At 36.6% G+C, this 19,029-nt stretch overlaps 1 protein-coding gene across 1 annotated transcript in view; it reads right to left on the reverse strand.

Annotated features, from left to right (window-relative positions):
- USH2A (usherin) overlaps positions 1–19,029 on the reverse strand; it is a 390,912-nt gene that overhangs the window by 336,459 nt on the left and 35,424 nt on the right. Inside the window, exons 4-9 of the mRNA XM_037405643.1 lie at positions 18,079–18,142; positions 15,497–15,791; positions 14,695–14,879; positions 11,417–11,638; positions 9,988–10,081; positions 384–579 (exon numbers count right to left, since the gene is read on the reverse strand). Of these exons, the coding sequence (XP_037261540.1) occupies positions 384–579; positions 9,988–10,081; positions 11,417–11,638; positions 14,695–14,879; positions 15,497–15,791; positions 18,079–18,142 (1,056 nt within the window). The remainder of the gene's footprint in view (positions 1–383; positions 580–9,987; positions 10,082–11,416; positions 11,639–14,694; positions 14,880–15,496; positions 15,792–18,078; positions 18,143–19,029) is intronic.

Here is a 19,029-nt window from a genome sequence, read left to right on the forward strand (position 1 = left end):
TCTACCACTTACACAGAATAGAAACATTAGAGCAAAATTTGGCAACATTTTTAATGTTATCAGACTGGTTAAATTAGAGTGACAATATTCTGGATTTAAATGCTCTAGCATGTGCAACAAACAGCTTTGAAACTATAAGAATTATTTATTAGAATGTGTTTTGCACGGAAGATTTTATACAAGATGGGACCAAATTTTAGCCATGTTTTCCTGTAGCTTCAGTACTGACACAATTCCTGCACTATCTGGATAGTTTAAAAATACGTATAACATGAGAATTTATTGGAATGTCAGCTCCTGAGCACTACTAATTTCAGCTGACACAAGACTTGGCCAAAAAGTGACTGTAAAACAAACAGTCCGTTCTCTTCTGTGTGACTTACCAGCTGTGTTGTGTTGACAGTTATCACACACTCCACCACTGCCTCTGTAGTGCTCCTGAGGAAAAGGGTCCATCGCTAAGTCATAGTGGCAGCTTACAGCATGGCTGTAACATTGACAAGGTTTGCAATTATAGGCATGAACTTGGTCACCTGGACGAAAAGGCTTATCGTTGTACAGGGGCAAACAGCGGTCGCACTGAAAAAAAAACACAAACAAACAAAAAAACAGAAACCCAAGAAAACCTAAAACTACTTCTTTACCTTAGAAGAACATCATTATACTCCATGTTTCATTCTATATGCTTTCTCCCATTTAAATATGAAAAATCTTGGTTTAGACATGAAGTGAGAAAGCATATAGAAAAATAATAAAACCACCACTTTTTATAAAAAAAATAAAAACTTTTAAAGTTACATTAACAGCAGATTAAAATCAAGGAAGGTCAGCAGAAGAATAAAATTTTAAGTATTTAGATACTCAACACAGACTACCATCTCGAGATTCAGATTTAGTTAAACTCAAAAGATGCAAATAGTGCCTACTGTGAGGTACAGAAGACATATCCACCTAACACATCCATTTTGATGCATTTTAAACAATGTCTGTTATTGTAGTAACTGTAGTTTGTACAGTTATCACTTGAGCTTGTGAGTGAAACAAAAAGCCTCCTATGGCCAAATATGTGATACAGTACAGAGTATCTGAAATATCAGCACTTCTTAAAGTGCATTTATTTCGTGAAATTTTCAAGAAATATTAAAAAAAAAAAACAAAACAAATCTCTAAACGTATTCAACTATTATATTTTAAATGACACCAATGGAATATTAGGATATTGGGTACGTTGTTAAATAAACACCTAGACAAACTATTTTCTTCAATTCTTTTCAGATTTATTAGATACAAAGACTAATGATATTCAAGTACTTAACTAGTGTAAGTCCAAACCAATAAAAGTATATTTTAAGTAGTTCAGGAGCACCTCAGAAGCTCATTTTTTCTTTGGGTGAACTCACAATATTACCTTCTAAGTAAAGCTTAGATTTATTGTACCTACTGGTTCCTCAAGAACTAAAATAAAATTTGGTTTCTTAATGAACGGATAGCATTATTGGACAATTATAATCTCTTTATGGTGAGCAATCCAACTAGTTTTTTATGAAATTGGCTTAAAAAATGGTATATGTTGCCACCAGAGAAATGTTTAGAATAACTTTTTTTTTTTCATTTAACTGGCATTACTAAAAGTCCATTCCCAAAATACTGGTGCCTTTTGCTGGATCTAAGAAACAAAATCTATTGCAATTATAATTTCCATGTTTCAGAAGGCATTCAAATGCTCCAAATTAGGTTGCTTCTGTAAAGTATTCAGCCATTTCATTCAGCCATTTCATGTTACAGAAGCATGCTGATCTTTCTTCATGGCTACTACTCCAAGCACTATTATAATTATTTAGACCCTGTGTGTCTACATCGCCTATATGTTAATAATTAGGAAACAATACTGATGTTTCTAAACTGTTTCACTCACAGCTGATGCTATGGGTGAAGCATCAGCTATGAGTAAAGTGAGAAACTGAATGAGAAAACATAAGCTTAAGACAGTCCAAGAACTGCGGAGAAGTCACAATTCCACAAAAACAAGCTGGGAGAGAAAATGAAAGCACAAGAATTTATCTGTTGAAATTTAGGTTTAATATATGAAATTAACAGTAAGAGGTAAGATAGCAATAGCCACTGTACTTTTTTGCAACCTGTTAGGCACAACACAACAAAACCCCACAACATTACCACAGTGAGAGAAAAAGGAAGTTTTTCTTACCACAGTGAAAAAAAAAAAAGAGAATAAGAAAGAAAAAGGATGAAAATTAGTAGGCCTTCACTTGAGACCTTGAACTCTGACCTTTGTTTATATCCTAATTGCGATTAGTCCAGTTTAAGTACACCAAGGGGAATGCCCTGACCATAGCTGTTACACAAGTTACACAGCTTAAACTCATTCAAGTCCTTCCCTCATTCGCATCCATCTTTCCTGTCTCTGCTCGCTCCCTTTGTCTCTACGTTGAGGAAAATCAGCATTACAGAGCAGCAGCAACATGAGACAAAAAGGTTCGTTCAGGCATTGCACACCTTGGGAAGTGCAAGGAAGAAACCCTAGCTGCCAGCCAAGCCTTCCCACTCACGCAGCTTCCTCCTCGCAGCATGTCTACAGAAATATATCCTCCTCAAAAGGAAAACAGCTCAGGAAGAGCTACCAACCTGCCAGCCCTGAATTTCCATTTGTGCCTGGCCAGCCACACAGTGGCTGAGAGCATTCGTCATTTCATTTCAGATTTAATCCTAGATCAGTTACTTATGCGCACCTGTGCTTGCACCTATTGGTAAATGACACACAAGCACTAAGAAGAGAGAAAAAGACTGTATTTGATTACATAGCATGGAGCCTCTTCGAACTACCATGTCTCCTGTTCTGTGACTTTTAAAACTTTGGCAAATTTAAAAGTCTTGGCAAAAAAAGTAGCCATCCAAAAGCTGGCAAAAACAGTGAAACAATTGCTGTTCTAACAGTTGCCACATCTGTTGCATTAAGTGTGCACTGGGCCCCCACCTCATCCTGCTGAGTTACTCACACCTTTATTAGGTTAAGAATTGCATTTAACTTCCAGACCTGCTGTGTTTAACTTTCAGTTTTGGCAGCATGACGATGTACTAGGGGCAATCTTCAGTTCTTCATTCATCAAATAAAAGCTCTATTTGTCCAAAGCATAGTTGTTGAAATTTTCAAAGGTACCAAGAGATTCAGGTTTCAATTCTTGGCTACCATGTGTGAAATAGGTAAATTCCCAAAAAGCCTTTGACAAATCTGAACAAGGTCTAGCGGTAGATTTACAAAGAACATTAACTTTGACAAAACAAGCCTTTCTCCATATCCTTAAAACCCATAGACATGCAGATGTCCTTATTCTCAGTTAAATCTAGGCCCTTCAGAAAACAGTTAAATATACAGCCTTCCCCATGGACAATAACAAACATATCGTCTTGATATATAGTATCTGAACTGCTCACCTGCTGTGAAAGCAGTTTTCTGAGAAAACATTAAATGGAGCCAGATGATCAAAATACCTAGCTCATCTTGGCCCAATTCGTTAGTTTAAAGTTATGATTAAAAATGTATTTCAAATAATGAATTCAGAATTTTTAAAAAAACTATAATTATTATTAAAAAATTTCCTTCTCAAAATTCCTGAATCCAGCACACTTACAGAAAGATCACCTGTGACTTCAGCCTAAGCCTTTACACACCAAGTTCCTTATTAGGCACTAAGAACGGTAAGGACAGTGCCTCTGAAGAAACACCCAATAATTATTCAAAGAAATACTTCAGAAGGCAATAGTAACAATACTTTGAGACTTGCAATAAGTCAAAGTCAACTAGAACCTTCTACTCCAACACTTAAAATATCCTGCTGCTTGCCTCTGGGTTACATTTTTTTTTTAACATTACATTATGTAGAATTTATTCCTTTTTTTCCCTTTCCTGTGTAGGAGTTCCCACCTCACACCCATCAGTCAAAGTTCAATTGCAGTAAAGGTGTACATGCACACCTATAAAACTTTTATACATTTTATACTATTATACATATACTTCTATAATACACACGTTATTAGCAGTACACACATAAAAATCTGCTGAAGTGATATCAAGGTTAGAATGCCACTCTCTCAGTCAGTTTGAAATGCTGTCTTGCCTTCAAAAACCTCTATTATGTGTATCACCCAACCATGTTTATTTATGCTGCCCTGCAAATGTTGACTAAAATAGGATAGTTAATCACATATTGCTTTTCCCCTCCTACAAGACCCCAGTCTGCACCCAAATGGACAGTACACTTTCACTCCATTTAGCTTCATTAGCCAAATAAATATGGCTTCTAGGCAATAACTATTTCACTGTAGCTTAGCCCCGCTCTGAAGACAGTCATCTCAATTCCCCCATGGCTTTTGCTCAGCACCCTCACTACAGCGTTTGACTACCTATCAAGACCACATGTTAGCAGAGTTCTGAACCATATCTGTCCCACCTGAACTCCCCAAAGACCAAAGAGCTTTTACATTCAAAAGTCAGGGTGTATTGGAGGGAATTAAAAAAAATAAAGCTAGAACACTAAGTGACTTCAATAGAGATGAAGAGTGTTTTATGGGGTTCCATCGTAACACTCCACGTACCTTAAAAGGATGCAACATAATTTGAGAAACTAAGCACAGACATAACAGATGGTTTACAAACACCGTATGCCAAACAGCATTTTAAGATACTACTGTTGCTTTGCAATGGCAAAGTAACTGACAAAGAACATAAGATCTGCCATTCTGAATGCCAGACTCCAATAATGGGACACAACTGAGATCTCAAACACTGGCACAGATGTTTTCAGGCAGCATAAGATCTATTTCTACTCAACTCTTCTTTCATTTATGCTTTTTTTGGTGAAGTTACTTGAAGCCACGCTAAGTCCTACAAAATCAAAGCATATGCAACCACAGTAATTCTGACAATCAGGCAGCTCAGTAAATTAATTCACACAAATTCTCCAGGATTAAAATTCAAAGCTATTTTCAAATCAGCCATCCACTCCATCTAACTCTCATTCAGACTCCAACTCTGTAGGACTTCTAGAAAATGAGACGGAGAAGGCATGTTTTGTAGCTGATGAGTTCAGTGTGTGTTCTCGTTTACTAAAGCTCTGACTTGCTCAAGATATTAAATTGTAAGAGAGCTTGTGCTTGTTTTTCCCTCTTTCTATTTGTCTATTTGGAATAAGCCTTTAAATTTCATTCTCCTGTAACATTAGAGAATGCTGTAGCCACAGTTACTAGGTATTCTAGGGATAATTTTACTCTTCTGGGGAAGCAATTGCACGGGGGTTTTTGTTTTTTGGTTGTGGTTTTTTTTTTTCCAATAATAGTTTTAGTGGAGTGAAAGAAGAAAAAAACCCAAACCACAAATTGGCTAATCACTTGGGTACTTACATGGAATATGTGAAAATCATAGAAATTCAATAAATATACATGGCTTTATGATCTACAATAGCTACTTCCAGCAACAGTGAAGCACCAGCCCAGTTGTGTCTCCATTTTCTTTCACATTAAATAAGTATCCTGCACAGTGGGTGAGCCCCTGAAAATCATTTTCAGACTGGAACTGCCGCCTTAGTTTCTGAGAGGTGACAGCAACTACCATAATGCTAGTAGCCATCTGCCTACCTCTTCAGTAAAACTTACAAACTTCAGATCAAAATGTATGAGGGATAATGATCTACTTCACAGTTCCTTCAGCAAGTCATCACTTGTGCAACAAATCACAAGGTATCTGAGACTGCGACAAGTTCTTTCAGTATTTCAGCAATGCTTGTAATCAAATTGCTTTAGAAGCCTGGATCTTTGAACTGTGAAATTACACTAGTTTTCCAGGGATGGATTCACGGACAAATCCATAACTTCCACAGACATGCCAAAAGTCATCTAAAATTTTCAGGCAGGTAAGGACTAGGTACCTTTCTGCTTGCTGTCTCCCAAAACTCCATTCAACCATCTGCCTGCTTGATTTCCTTTCTTTTTTATTCTGATATACCAGCTTCCTCCCAGGCCTGTCCTCTGGGTACACACGTTATGGCACACAGCTTAGCAAAAAGTGCACTTTTTTGCTAGCTTGCTTGCTTCTGCAAGCTTAAAGTCTTTGTTATTGAGTGACCACTTACTACAGTTAATATTTACAGCTCTTCAGGTACCATGTATCATTAATTCCAACGCCTAACATGATGATACAGATTAACCTTTAACTAAGGTTTAGACAGATTCTTCTGTAACAACATAAAAAGCCTTATTTATTCTATTCTTGGTAAATCAACAATGCCATATTCAGTTTTCAGACAGCAAATGTTTAAGATCATTAATTGTTTGCACAGAAAACCCTGAAGACCTGAAATCTTTACTGTATCCATTCACACTCTCACATCATTTCATACCCTCTCAAGCATTTATCAGAGTTGCTTTATTTAAATTCTATTTTCTATTATCATTTCTACAACTATTCCGCTACATTTTTCCATTACCTTTCTCTACTAAGTTCTGTATGACTGATTTAAAGAAGGCTCTGAGGTTTTAAGGTGAGGCTGATCTTGTTTGATTTGTTTTTTCGTGGGCTGTTTCCAGTTTTTCATGTGACATCCAGGAAAGTTTTTGAACATACTGCCACTCATGTCTATAAATTAGTCTTTGCATATAAATGTTACCAAAAACTGGATCTGCTCTTAGTGCATCCGTTTCCATTTTTAAAAGGCAAAGCTATTTCCCAGAGCAGGACACAAAGCATTTATAAAATAATTTGTAAATTAAGAAGTCAAATATTTTTTTCATAAGATGACACACAAGCTCTGTAAGGATTTATTTCCTCTTCTTTCTTAATCTGGCCCTTCAACACCTGCAAGTCATTCCTAAGCATTCCTTTCTTCCCATCATCTCAAATTTCATAGCAACATATTTCTACATCAAAACAGAACTCAGAAAAAAAGAAAAAAAAAAAAAGAAGTTCCATTTGGTATGTCAAATTTCATAACATGGTGATGCAAATAACTAAACTAAGATTTCTATTTGTAATGATTTATGCAAATTTTTAGTTTCTGGTATTGCCATGCTGTGCAATACCTATCCAGATGTATATGCCAGATAAATTCAAGATTGTAATTTTAGTTGTATTAAGTATAAATGTGACAAGGACATACTCTGCCATATGTTAAGAGCTTGTCAAGCGACCTGATTTCTGGTCCAAGATACTAAAAAAAACCCAAACCCAAAAACCTTCTTATACCCCCTCTGTTGTGGTGACTTACTGCTAGCACAGAGCAGAAGTTAAAAAAAGACTGCCAACAGTGCAACTTCTCAAAAATACTTGTCCCCTCCCTGCTAAAAAAAGTTTGCATTTGGAAACTTCCTTCATCAAATGCTTAATTGAATCCATCATCATCATCATAAATTATTATTATTCCTAATTCACTGGGGTGGGAGCCTAAGAAACATAGGAGTAAATTTATAAGACAGAGTTTTATCATTGCCAATGATAGACAAAAGTCAGGATGGACTTTGGTTTTGCTTTTAAGTGTTCGCTTTACAAAAAAAGTCAAAACCTTTAAGCTGTTCAGATTTCACGTAAATCCTTGATAAAATTCAAAGTAGTTAGTGATATATTTGAAAATATGAATCCTATTTTATTACAATTTTATTTCAAATTTAGTAGATTCTAACATGGTTATTAAATAATGTGGGAAATAATTAAACATTCTTATTGTACTCTGAATGGATATGGTTAATTCAAGCATTTCCATTACAGTTACAATGTGTAAACAAAAATGTGACATACTCTGGAACAACCTATTAACATTGACGGAAAATATCTGGTAAGGCAGATACATCATTAAAATGTATTTGGTTTGTTTTCACAAGGTAGCATAAGACTTGCAAGAGTGCTTGGTGAATTTCCAGATCTTATTAAATATTTATAATTAATCCCTACCAAAGTAACATTTCACAATGTGTGTTCTAATTAAAGGGACACTGTCAGTTTGAATTTTTTTTTCTAATTTAACCCATCTAAAAACTTCAAAATTCTATTCAAATGTCATTTAGACTGTAGATCCTACACTTCTGCTTAAAAAAACAAACAAACAAACAACAAAAAAAACCCATACACAACAAAAAACCAAACAAACTTAGATCCCCTATGAAATTTTATAAAGATCTTTCACATGATCATAAGCATCAAATGCTCTCAGGTTAACACCTCTTGCTCTGTTCTAGCAAGCACAGACTGCTTGGAGGTTTTTTGATGCGAGGTAAGTCTCTCCTTTGCTACTGCTCTCGCTATTCCATAACCCATTCTTAATTTTTAGAAAGCTTATTTCCAAAAGGTATAAATGCAGCAAGGAATGCAACCTGTTGCCGTGACAGAAATCTAACACTCAGGGTGGATAGTGGGATACTGCGGGATTCATTCTTTCGATGTAGCTCATTCTTCCTTAACCTCAACTGCATCTTTATTTATATATATATTTATATATATATATATAAATAATCAATCTAGGGACAGAATCTTTTCTTTGAACAAGCTTTCTGAATTCATGTATCACGATTCTCCTTTTGCTAAATTGTATGTGAACAGCTTCCAAGAAAACCAGAGGTTGGAGGAAATAAGTGCAAACTGACACCATTAGTCTAAGCTCTCCCCTACCTATTTCTCTAGAAGGCCATGACTTACAGTAAACCACCCCATTTTGGTTGTCCTATGGCCAAGAATTATAAAACTAGTAGGAAAATTATAATTTTGCAATCTGCTAGGTTTCAACTACACAAAATCCCTTTATTGAGAAATGCTGTTATTAAGAGCAGAGCATAGCAATGATAAGAATGTCTTCTCTAGACTGTATCTAGTTTCATTCACATGGCCTTTTAATTCCAAGAAATTTAACCTTAACATCAACTATCTGAAAACACCAAAGAGCAAAAAGTAATACTAAGTTTGTTCTTTTATTAGAAAAATAATGTTGCTACTACAGCTTATTTTAAAGATAACCAAATGTCATATATGACTGACTGTAAAAAGTACAGGAAATTGACATTTACAGGCTGTCCTTAAAAAAGTAAATTCAAAGGTCAATTTTCAATGTTTTAAAAAGTCACTACCCAAATCACTGGGTTAGACCAAAATAATAAGACCCCCAAGAAAATAACTTCCAAATACAAATGTATGGGCATGTCTAAGTATTTTCTTAACTGTGAAAAGACATTTAAAGCCAATTCCAAATTGTTTTAATTCTTCCTATCTTAGACATATTTTGTAAAACAACTGCATTAAAAGGTATCATTCTTCACTGAAGTCAGAGACTGCAATATACGATGTCCCAAGTACCTACAAATGTTCCAAGTATCAGATAGTAAATCCATGTTGGTGTTTTACCTTGATTTAGGCATGCAGCTCTGAAGCAAATCTCCAAATTTTCTGCATTTACTGTGCTTTAGTTTGCATCATGGAGCTGTCTTGGACCACTTGAACTGTTCCCTTTCAAATGAAACTAAATGGGAAGCTGAATTCCAGGACTTTGCCTACTGCACTCCATCTACTGAATGGGTCTGGAGTCCATAGGACCAGACTGAAAAAAAAGCCCTGGAGTAAATCTGCTGTGAATATCAGGTGCTCATTACCTTTTCACTCTACAAATCATTTGCCAGTTGTTACAGCAGGTAGAGCCATAATCTTTATTAGATGCTGACAGTCTAAATTCAGGTTTGCATCTAACGTTTGTAAGTGGCATAATCCTCTAAACAAATCAAACCCTCGAACAGAGCACTCCTAATGGTCTGCGATGGAATGGCTTTTGGCCAGGTGGGGGTGAGGGGGTTTTGTTTCATTTAATACAAACCCTGCTATGGGAAGTTTGCCTATAAAAGCTAGGAAAAGACTAACACACATGCACACACTCTTTTCCAGGACTAAAATCCCATTTTTGAGGCTGTTCATAGGTGACTTTGATAGACAAAGAAGAGACTAACATTATTTCCTTCTGTATAGCTTTCCGTGACGCACAGACACCTATATGGTTCCATAGCTGTGTCGCAGTTATCAGCGTGGCCATGGCAATTACACCTGAAAAAACAATAGGTAGTGGAAAAAATATTAAAACATGGAAACATCTGTTCAACAATATATAACGTGGTCACAAAGGCAATGTTGTGTATGACATAGTTCAGTTGTTTATTAAGAACAAATAAACACCCCAAAGAGAATGTTCTTAAGTACAGTAACCTACAAAAGACTACTTCATTCAACATATTTTTAAATATAAACAATTGCTTTTCCAAGAAAACAAAAACCCGTGTCTAGTAGAGCTATCGTTACCTTATAAAATATGTAATGAAAACTATATTTCAGTATATAACATTAATACATAAAATTTGATTAAAGACGTGACAATTATTCATCAATATTAAGTCTTACAGTGCAGGTATAGTTTTTCAAGAAATCTTAACTGTATCAAGCATAATTTTCCAGTTTAACCCATTTAGATTTTCTAGTTTAACCCATTTAGATCTCAGTTGAAATGTCCATTTCTTACTAAAATAAAATCTTTATAGAGTACTAGATAGTAGGCAATAACCAACCCACTCTACTTGAAGGGCTACTCTTCTGGAGTTATGTCATATCTTTGCAAACCAGCTGAAGTTATTTTACTGTTGCACAGTCATCAAGACTGTAGCTATTTTAGTAAAAGCATTACCATAGCACATCTAAATCAATAATCAAAACATATTGGTAGTGAAGAAAATGCTGAGGTAAATGTGACATCTAACAGGGTGCTTTCTCTCAAGATGAGAACTACCAGAATAATTTCAGGAATAACACTTATTAACAAAAACCTGCCCCATATGCTTCTTGGAAACTATTTCATTGCCAAATCTGCATATTATTTACAGGGCATAATTAGTCTTTTCACAAGGCAGCACACTTACATACAATACAGCTGTCAGTCACAGATAATGTAACACTAACACTTTTACTGACAGTTTTAAAAAGAAAACTACAGCTAAAACAAAGAATGAGCTCTGCATTAAGACTGTTAAAATTGCCATGTCTGGGAATCTATAATGAAACTTGGAAGAGTTACTGAAGTAAAGCACAAGCCGTGGTTTCAATCATAAGCCTTTGCTTAGAGGCATTGGTAATTCCAAGGAAAGGACTGCTTTTGACAGATTTGTGTAATAAGTCTAATTAATTTTAAAATAACATGTGAGCAAATGTTTAAAAAAAACAGTACACCAATCATTTCAAACTTGATGCACTGCTTCAGACCAAATTCCCTTCTCATTCATAAATGTAAAAGCAGAACAACTTCATTAAATTTTAGGCAGGTCATTATATACTTTGCACAGCTGTAATAGTCGGAGGCAGTGATAGGTGGGGAAAGAGTTCCATAATACCTACCTTCCACTGACTGTAACTTCATTAACTCCATAGTATCTATGCCTAAAATTTACCCAAGACTCATTAGTATGATACTGGCCACGGAGATGAATCCTCACTTGTGTAGCTTTTACAAATTCTTGGAGAGATGGTGTATTGTAAAAATCGTTGTAGCCAGGTCGGTGATTTGGTTCCGGGGTAAGAACGCTAAAAGTCAGATTACCACGGGAATACGGTGTAAAGCTGTTTAAATAAAGACAGACAAACAAAAATCAAAATATCACATATTTTACAGATTCTATCTCCTAATGTCTTTTTTGTCAGAGAGAGTCTCCACTTAACTGTACATCACTTTTTGGTGGTTTCTGGGGAAAATTCTTGTCAGTGGATTCTGAGTCACCAGAATTCAAACAGGGGGAAAGAAATGCCCTCTATATATCGGGTTTTCCCCAAACTGCCAAGCTCTTCTCCATACCCTAAGTTTCCAATTAGAAGTGTCTAGAGGGCAACTTCAACATACGAATAAAGTGTGACTGCTACAGCGTCACCTGCACTAAGTTTTCCAAAAGTTTAACACAATGACTTTGAGAAACATGAACTATGCTTAAACGACATAAGGAAACCATTCAGATAACTAATACAATAATTAACTTGCCCATATTGTTAATTACATACCTGCTAAACACACAAAAAGCCATACAGAAATATATTTTGAATTTTAGGGCCACTGGACTGTATGATCTCATTCAAGGAGTGAGCACAGTCAGAAACATGCGTCACCTTACAGCGAATCAGGTGCAGGAGAATTTAATGGAATGCAGTAGGACAAAGTAAACTGTATATTTAAGCCCATGGGGAAGGACACTCCTAAGAATTCAAGCAAAAGCTGAGCAAACAAGTATATATAAAATGCATGTTCACACCGTTTGGTATGAATCATCTCTCATGTTGCTATATTTACACGGCAGAAGTTAGCTATGAGTAGCACCTGCCTCCAGAAGAGGCAAGAATGCCTGCTTATTTGCACATCTACATGGGCTCCTTAAAAATAGCTATCCCACAGTATCACCTGGCACTTGACATACACATTCAAAAAATGTAATTCTCATCACTTCAAAATATCTCTGAGCTTTTGAAAGATGAGATTTGTAGTTAGACTAGGTCTGCTGACTCATACTCCTCTGTCTTCATGAAGAATCTCTGAATTTACTGTGCCCCTATCCAGGTCAGTGCTTCACAAAAATCCCAGTGGAATCTATCTGTAGGTTTCTCTGGGCGATACCGTCCTCTGTTCCCCTCTGCAGAAAGTCATATACAGCTGTAATGGAAATGTTAAGACGGGTATGAATAGCAGATGGATGACACCATCTTGGTACAGAAGCCCCAGAAGGAAGCAGAAAGACCGTAAGGCTGATGGTACCTAGATAAGCAGGTCATCAAGATCTTAGGGTATCTACACACAGCTTCTCAGGAAATGAGGAAAACAAAGGAGATCCTAAAGTAGGGGTTAGTCAAAATTCAGACTAAGCAAAGAATCAAGCCTCTATAAAAGACAGGGAGAAACTCCTAACTTACAGAGGGTGGCACTGGATGGCAAAACAAAAACCCTAATCACTTTCATCTCCTAAAGGACACAAAAGAGTCCATTCAGTACCAGCATGTGGTCACCAAGCCAAGAACCCTCAAGCCATGGTAAGGATTTCAAAGCCAAGGTCACTTTCCTCCCACATCAACCCAAGGAGTCCTGGCCAGACCACCAGGATACAAGCACACTAGTGTCTAAATCCTGGGCCGACAATCTGGACCTGTCTTGGCACTTACAAGTATCTGGGTATGACAGAGAGAGAAACCAGTTTTGTTTTAGAATAAAATTACCTTCCCCTCCTATAAAGGTCTCAGCAGGGACCTCTGCTACGCTGCTCACACAAGTTTGGAACATTGTTCTGAGAGTAACTTCCCTTTGAGTACACGGAATACTCACCATTACAGGTTATATGTCTTATATTTTAAATAAAGCTTTCTGTACGATCAGCTGTACCCAAAATCGTTCATTCATATCACTTCCTATCATCATTTACATCATAAGCGAAGGGGAGAAACAGTGCTACATAAAAAACATTTATGGAAAACACTGAACGCCTCAGTTCATTTTAGAAAATATACAAATACCTATTTCTCAGCTGAAAAGGGCATTATACCTCATTTGGGTTTTTTATCCAAAAATGTTTGGCTTGCTTAAGAGATTTCCCTTCTCCTTTACTCTCTGCTCCAAGGATCAGCAATAAAGCTCAAAGACTTTTGCTGAAAACTGGTGTAACTCAGATGACCTTATGCTCCTCTCCTTAGAATACTGAACTCCTGGAGAACAAAGATGCTGACACTTGAAAAGTCTTAGGAAGGTAGCAAAAGTGAAACAACAAAAAAAGCAAAATGCCTACAGCACCTGGTACTATATTTTCTCACTGGTTTCCAGCCAAGTACTAAACAATCCTAATACTGACTGGCATCTGAAATCAGGCAAGAGATAGTGCATTTGAATATATGTAGTGGTACAGTTTTTAAAAAAATCTATATGTACAAACGTGCACGTGTGTGTGAAATTATATTTATTAACTATATATTACGTATGTTATATGCTATATTTATGAAATGTATATTGTATATGTTATATACTTTTAAATTTGCACATGCTAATTATCTAGTAAAAAGGCTTGAAACATGTTTCTAAATGGTAATGAACCTTCTTGCCCCCCACCTCCAGTTTTATCTCTGTTCTTGCTTAGAAAAATTAGAACCCATTTCTTACATGTTTTGCACAATTAGGAGTAAGGCTGAATGACTGGCTTTCGTACTTAAGCTTTGGCCTCTCTTCCAGGCTTCAGAACAAGTTTTGCCCTTGGACATCAGAAGGTGTACTTTCATATTAACTAGATAGCTTAAAACAATCTGTTATATCAGTACCTTCACTCCAATCTTCATCTCAATGTTCTCTAATTCAGCTGACAATAGCCCCCCAAAACACAAGCACATAATAAAATTTCAAAAGTCTAGCTCAAAAATAACAGAGGAATCAATTGTGTCACATTTGTCAATGTCTGAAATTTGATAAAAGTGACAGATGGCCTTTAGGCAATCTTCAGTCGAAAGGTCAGATTTGGGATCTTTTATATACTCAGTAGCCCATAATAAATGGGTGTACCAAATTAAAAGATTCTATCTCATTGGGACATAGAAATGAATTCTGTCAGAATGTTACCTCTTCAAAGCATCTGTATTATGCAGATAATACCCACTCATACCTATGAAGTTGGAGACAGTTGACAGAGTCCGGTTTTTCCAGAGATCCATTGTTATCCATTCCAAAAATACTGCAATTTTTAGCAAAATACTGCCAGTCCTCCCAGTTTAGATCATCTCTTTTTTTCCTTTCAATTCTTATTGCTTCAGGATGTGGGCTAAAGAACTGCAGTATAATATAGAATACCTACAAGAAGGTAACAAATTTTCATAAAGCGATATTAATGACTAAGTTGTAAAACAATGAGAATATAAACTTTTTTCAATGTGACAATATAGTTTGCTTTACCACTCACAGACAGAAAAAGAATCAGTATTTCATTCCACATATTCCTAATTAAAACCAAATACAACCTTTTTTGTTAAACAAGCTCTTCAATCTCTCAGACGTTATTACAGAACAACTGAACTGTGGCATCAGAACTCCACTTTTTCTTGAAGACCATTTGAAAATACACCACAAAGTCAAGTCCACGACTTCTAAATTTTCTAATTTTATTTAGAAATCTAATTTTTAAATTTCTAAATATTGTTGTCTTCACACAGGATACCCACTCTGGCATATCTGTTTTAGATTACTGCCTGTTACAACAGCCAAGGCACATCAAAAGAGAATGACAAGAACCATAAAGCATTCTGTTGCCTTTTGCATTGTTTCATGCTAATAAAGGAAGTTTTGTTCCTGATCTTCTAAGGATAACATCTTAAAGCATAAGGTTTGAATCTCCTCAAAATTGTAATGAAACGTCTACAAAAATCTGTTCATAGTTTTGAATTAATAAATAGCAAATGTCATCTCATTACCTGATACTGTCCATTTTGTAAATCTATTGTGATTGAAACACCATGATCCAGACCTGCAGTGTTAGCAAACACAGATGAAATCCAGGTGGTCCCAATGTCATCATCATTGATGTAATACAGAGGATGGGCTTCTGCATCCAGCCTCAGCACTCTGTCATTAGTGGTATCATCTGCACCATTAGGGATGCAATACCTCTGTATCAATGGGTGTACCCGGGGATGACTTCCAGGACAGCGGCACTCGGATTGGGTATGCAGGTGAGGGAAGTTTCCAGAGAATACTTCCAAAATGTCTCTGTCAAAGCATATAAAAAAATAATTACATACATAATAAAAAAAGGACAAGTGCCACTTCATGCCTCCAGGCTCACAGATTAAACAAAAGTCATCTTAGATTACAGCAGAAGCCCTAAAAGGCCTGGTTGCATCTCACATAAATGGGGCCATCAGCTAAGAATCAGGCCACCCAGGGTCCCTAGGTAATTAAGCAGCAGGCACCTTCAGAAGATGTCTGTGAAGAAGCACTCTGGAGTTGCTTTCATTGCTCCACAGACATGTATGAAGCCAAGGGAAATGAGCTCTTTGTTGGGATGCCTAAAGCTGAATAGGATGAGACCAGCCCTAGATGAAAGGAGAAAAACTCGTAATGTAATAAAACTGCATAACATCTGACTCCAGTCAGTGATCCGGACACTGTTCTCAGGCATACCACAGCATTGGTATATTGCCTGTAAATACAGATGAGTTGAAAGTTTACATTCAATCCTCCAAGACGACCAGCTTAAGCAATATGACACTGTACTTTAAAAAAAAACTAGATAGAAATACTTTCATTTTTAACTAACACAAATTCCCAGGTTTTTAGCTGCCCCAGTCTGTGATCACTCTAGTTGTTTCTTACAGCTCATGTCAAAGCCAGAGTCACTTTAATTCCCTCTGACATCAGCAACTGAAATAGATAACATAGATAGGTAGGCAGACAAGCAGATAGATATATGAATGACATGGGCAGGTTCCATAAACCTTTATCTGCTCATCCCTGGTGTAAAAGAAGGATTTTGTGAGCCTAGAAGACACTGAATTTTTAAATTAAAAAAAAAACCAAAAACAACCTTACTTTTCCCATTTTTCTACTTTATCATGAAGAAAATTTTTGTATACTTATTAAGCAAATACTTGCTAGATGCCACAAAAAAATTCCACAGAATTCGAAGTTACAAGACCTTTTATACAGCCATAGAATTAAATTAGCTGATATGCAGGCAAGACTTCCCTTTGCAGTTTATCCCAGACAAACATTTTGGACCAAGTTATTTGTGGATATAAAACTACATCTCGAAAGACATCATTAAGTTACAACATTTTGTAAAATACCACATTTTTCAATTTTTAAACTTTATTCATTTCACTGGCTTAAACTGCGGTTCAAAGGATTTGACAAGCATTGCTCTGAAAGAATACAACCAACACGATTTTCATGTAACTTGGAATTCAGGTTCAGATTAATACTTCGAATTCACAGGAGCTCAGTTCAGCATAATGTCCTGCAGACAACTGAGCTCCTAGGAAACTGCTCTACATCTTATTGAAAGACTATCATTAAGTAGCCTTAAGGTCTGCAGTCACGAGTGTCATTGCGTGTAGCCTGCCCAGAAGCACCGTGCAGACAAATAGGACCTGACTACTTCTGGCCAGCTTGAATTGACTAGATTAATCCAGCATGAGCTGGATAACAACGGTAACATTTCTGTGTAATGCGCTAGGAAGGGAGGCTGGAGGGCAACAGAAATTGCAGTGGCAACTGTAATTTGGCTTCAGGAATGGAGGAAGTCAAAGCAATTGCCCAGGGCTATGTGGGCTGAGCTAGCGAAGTCATTGGCAGCTCATGGTGACAATCTAATATAGAAAGCAATGAACAGGGTAGGGGTGTGTGCGTGGGATGGGGGGAGCATCAAGAATACCTGACATGGACATCTGATACCTTGGGGAAGCTGCAACAAGAAAGGAACTGCTAAACACCAGAGCCGAGCTTGCAGCCACAAAGCCGGCACGGTGACCAGTTGGAATGCCTGTCCTCTTCATTTTGACCACTGGTATTTGAGTAGTCTGCACAGGACTGGCCCACTGTGCTCCCTTCCTCACTCTACAGTTTACACAGAGATCTGGGAAAGCTTTGCAAGTCTCATCCAGCAGAACTAAGCTTATCAGCACACACTATTATGTCAGAATTATGATGAATTGATAACACCTAGACAGTTTATAAGCACTGAAATCTAGCAACTGGATCTACTCTGTGCAAGGACACCAAGTCAGGTTGTAACAAACAGTAACAAGGAAAGTGTGCATTTACCACCTGAATTTAAGCAACAGTTCAAAAGCAAAACACACTAAGTTGTTGAATTTATTTTAACTCGGGATTTTTTAGATTAAAAGTCATCTCTGAAATGAGGTTCGGTAAACTATATTATCATAAGCAATCATCTAAAGGAGACATCTGAAAAGCATCATACTTTGGGAAATAAGCATATTGTTACCTATACTTTCTTACTACACATTTTTGTACAAAAATAAAGGTTCTTTACCTGTTTGTAAGTGCCACTGGGTAATATCGAAAATCCTGCATTCTTCCGACAAATTGCTCTAAACCTAAGAAAATATGCTATAAATAAGTAATTTATTGAGTAAAGGCAGCTTTGCACTGCATGACAGCACCTTTAATTCAGCACTCTGAAATCTCTCTTGCACAATTACCCCTCCTGAATGAAACCATCTTGGATCTGGACAAAACTATAGAGGGCAGTGACTTAATTTTTTTGATAAAAAAGAATGATTTATAATAACTTTATAAGAACATTTTGTACCTATCTCTTTTTCTGATTAGAGAGGTGGCACAAAGATCGGCTCATTAGACAGAAGTAATGAGCCAGTCTATGTGCCACCTCTAATTAGAGAAGAGATACAGTAGGTACAACTGTACCTATCAATTTATACAATAAAGATAAAAAGCATTTTTAAAATAGCCCTTTCCTTTATATGTTTATTAGTTATCCAGTATTCAGAATCAAGATGATCACAACAAAACACATTTCCAAATACAAGCTTTAAGAAATAGGGCACAGAACGACTTTCTTGCCCAAGAGGACAATAAAGTTAAGTGACATGTAGTTATATTTAGGAGTTAGCTTCAAGTTGTGCATGTTCCTGAAGAGTAGTCAGTGTTCTTACATATGCAGAGCCAAGAAACTGTGGAGAGCAACAAAACATCCCCCAGCTGTTCTGCAATGATTACATCACAATTTTCGAGTACATCGAAAATTCTAGATGCAGATGAAGAGTAACACTATCAGGCATTACTAGAAGCTGAGGGATTCTCATTCTGCTAGTGGTTTACATGAGTATTAATAGAACTGAAGAACTTGAACAGCCAGAAATCTTCAGCTCTATTGCTGACTCTGTAGAGGAGTGTAGTCTAGTGGCCATGCCTAATCCCATTCTGAAATAGTTTCATCTATTTATTCAGAAAAACTATGATT

This window comes from Falco rusticolus, chromosome 12, assembly GCF_015220075.1.
Source record: "Falco rusticolus isolate bFalRus1 chromosome 12, bFalRus1.pri, whole genome shotgun sequence".
Taxonomy (NCBI): domain Eukaryota; kingdom Metazoa; phylum Chordata; class Aves; order Falconiformes; family Falconidae; genus Falco; species Falco rusticolus.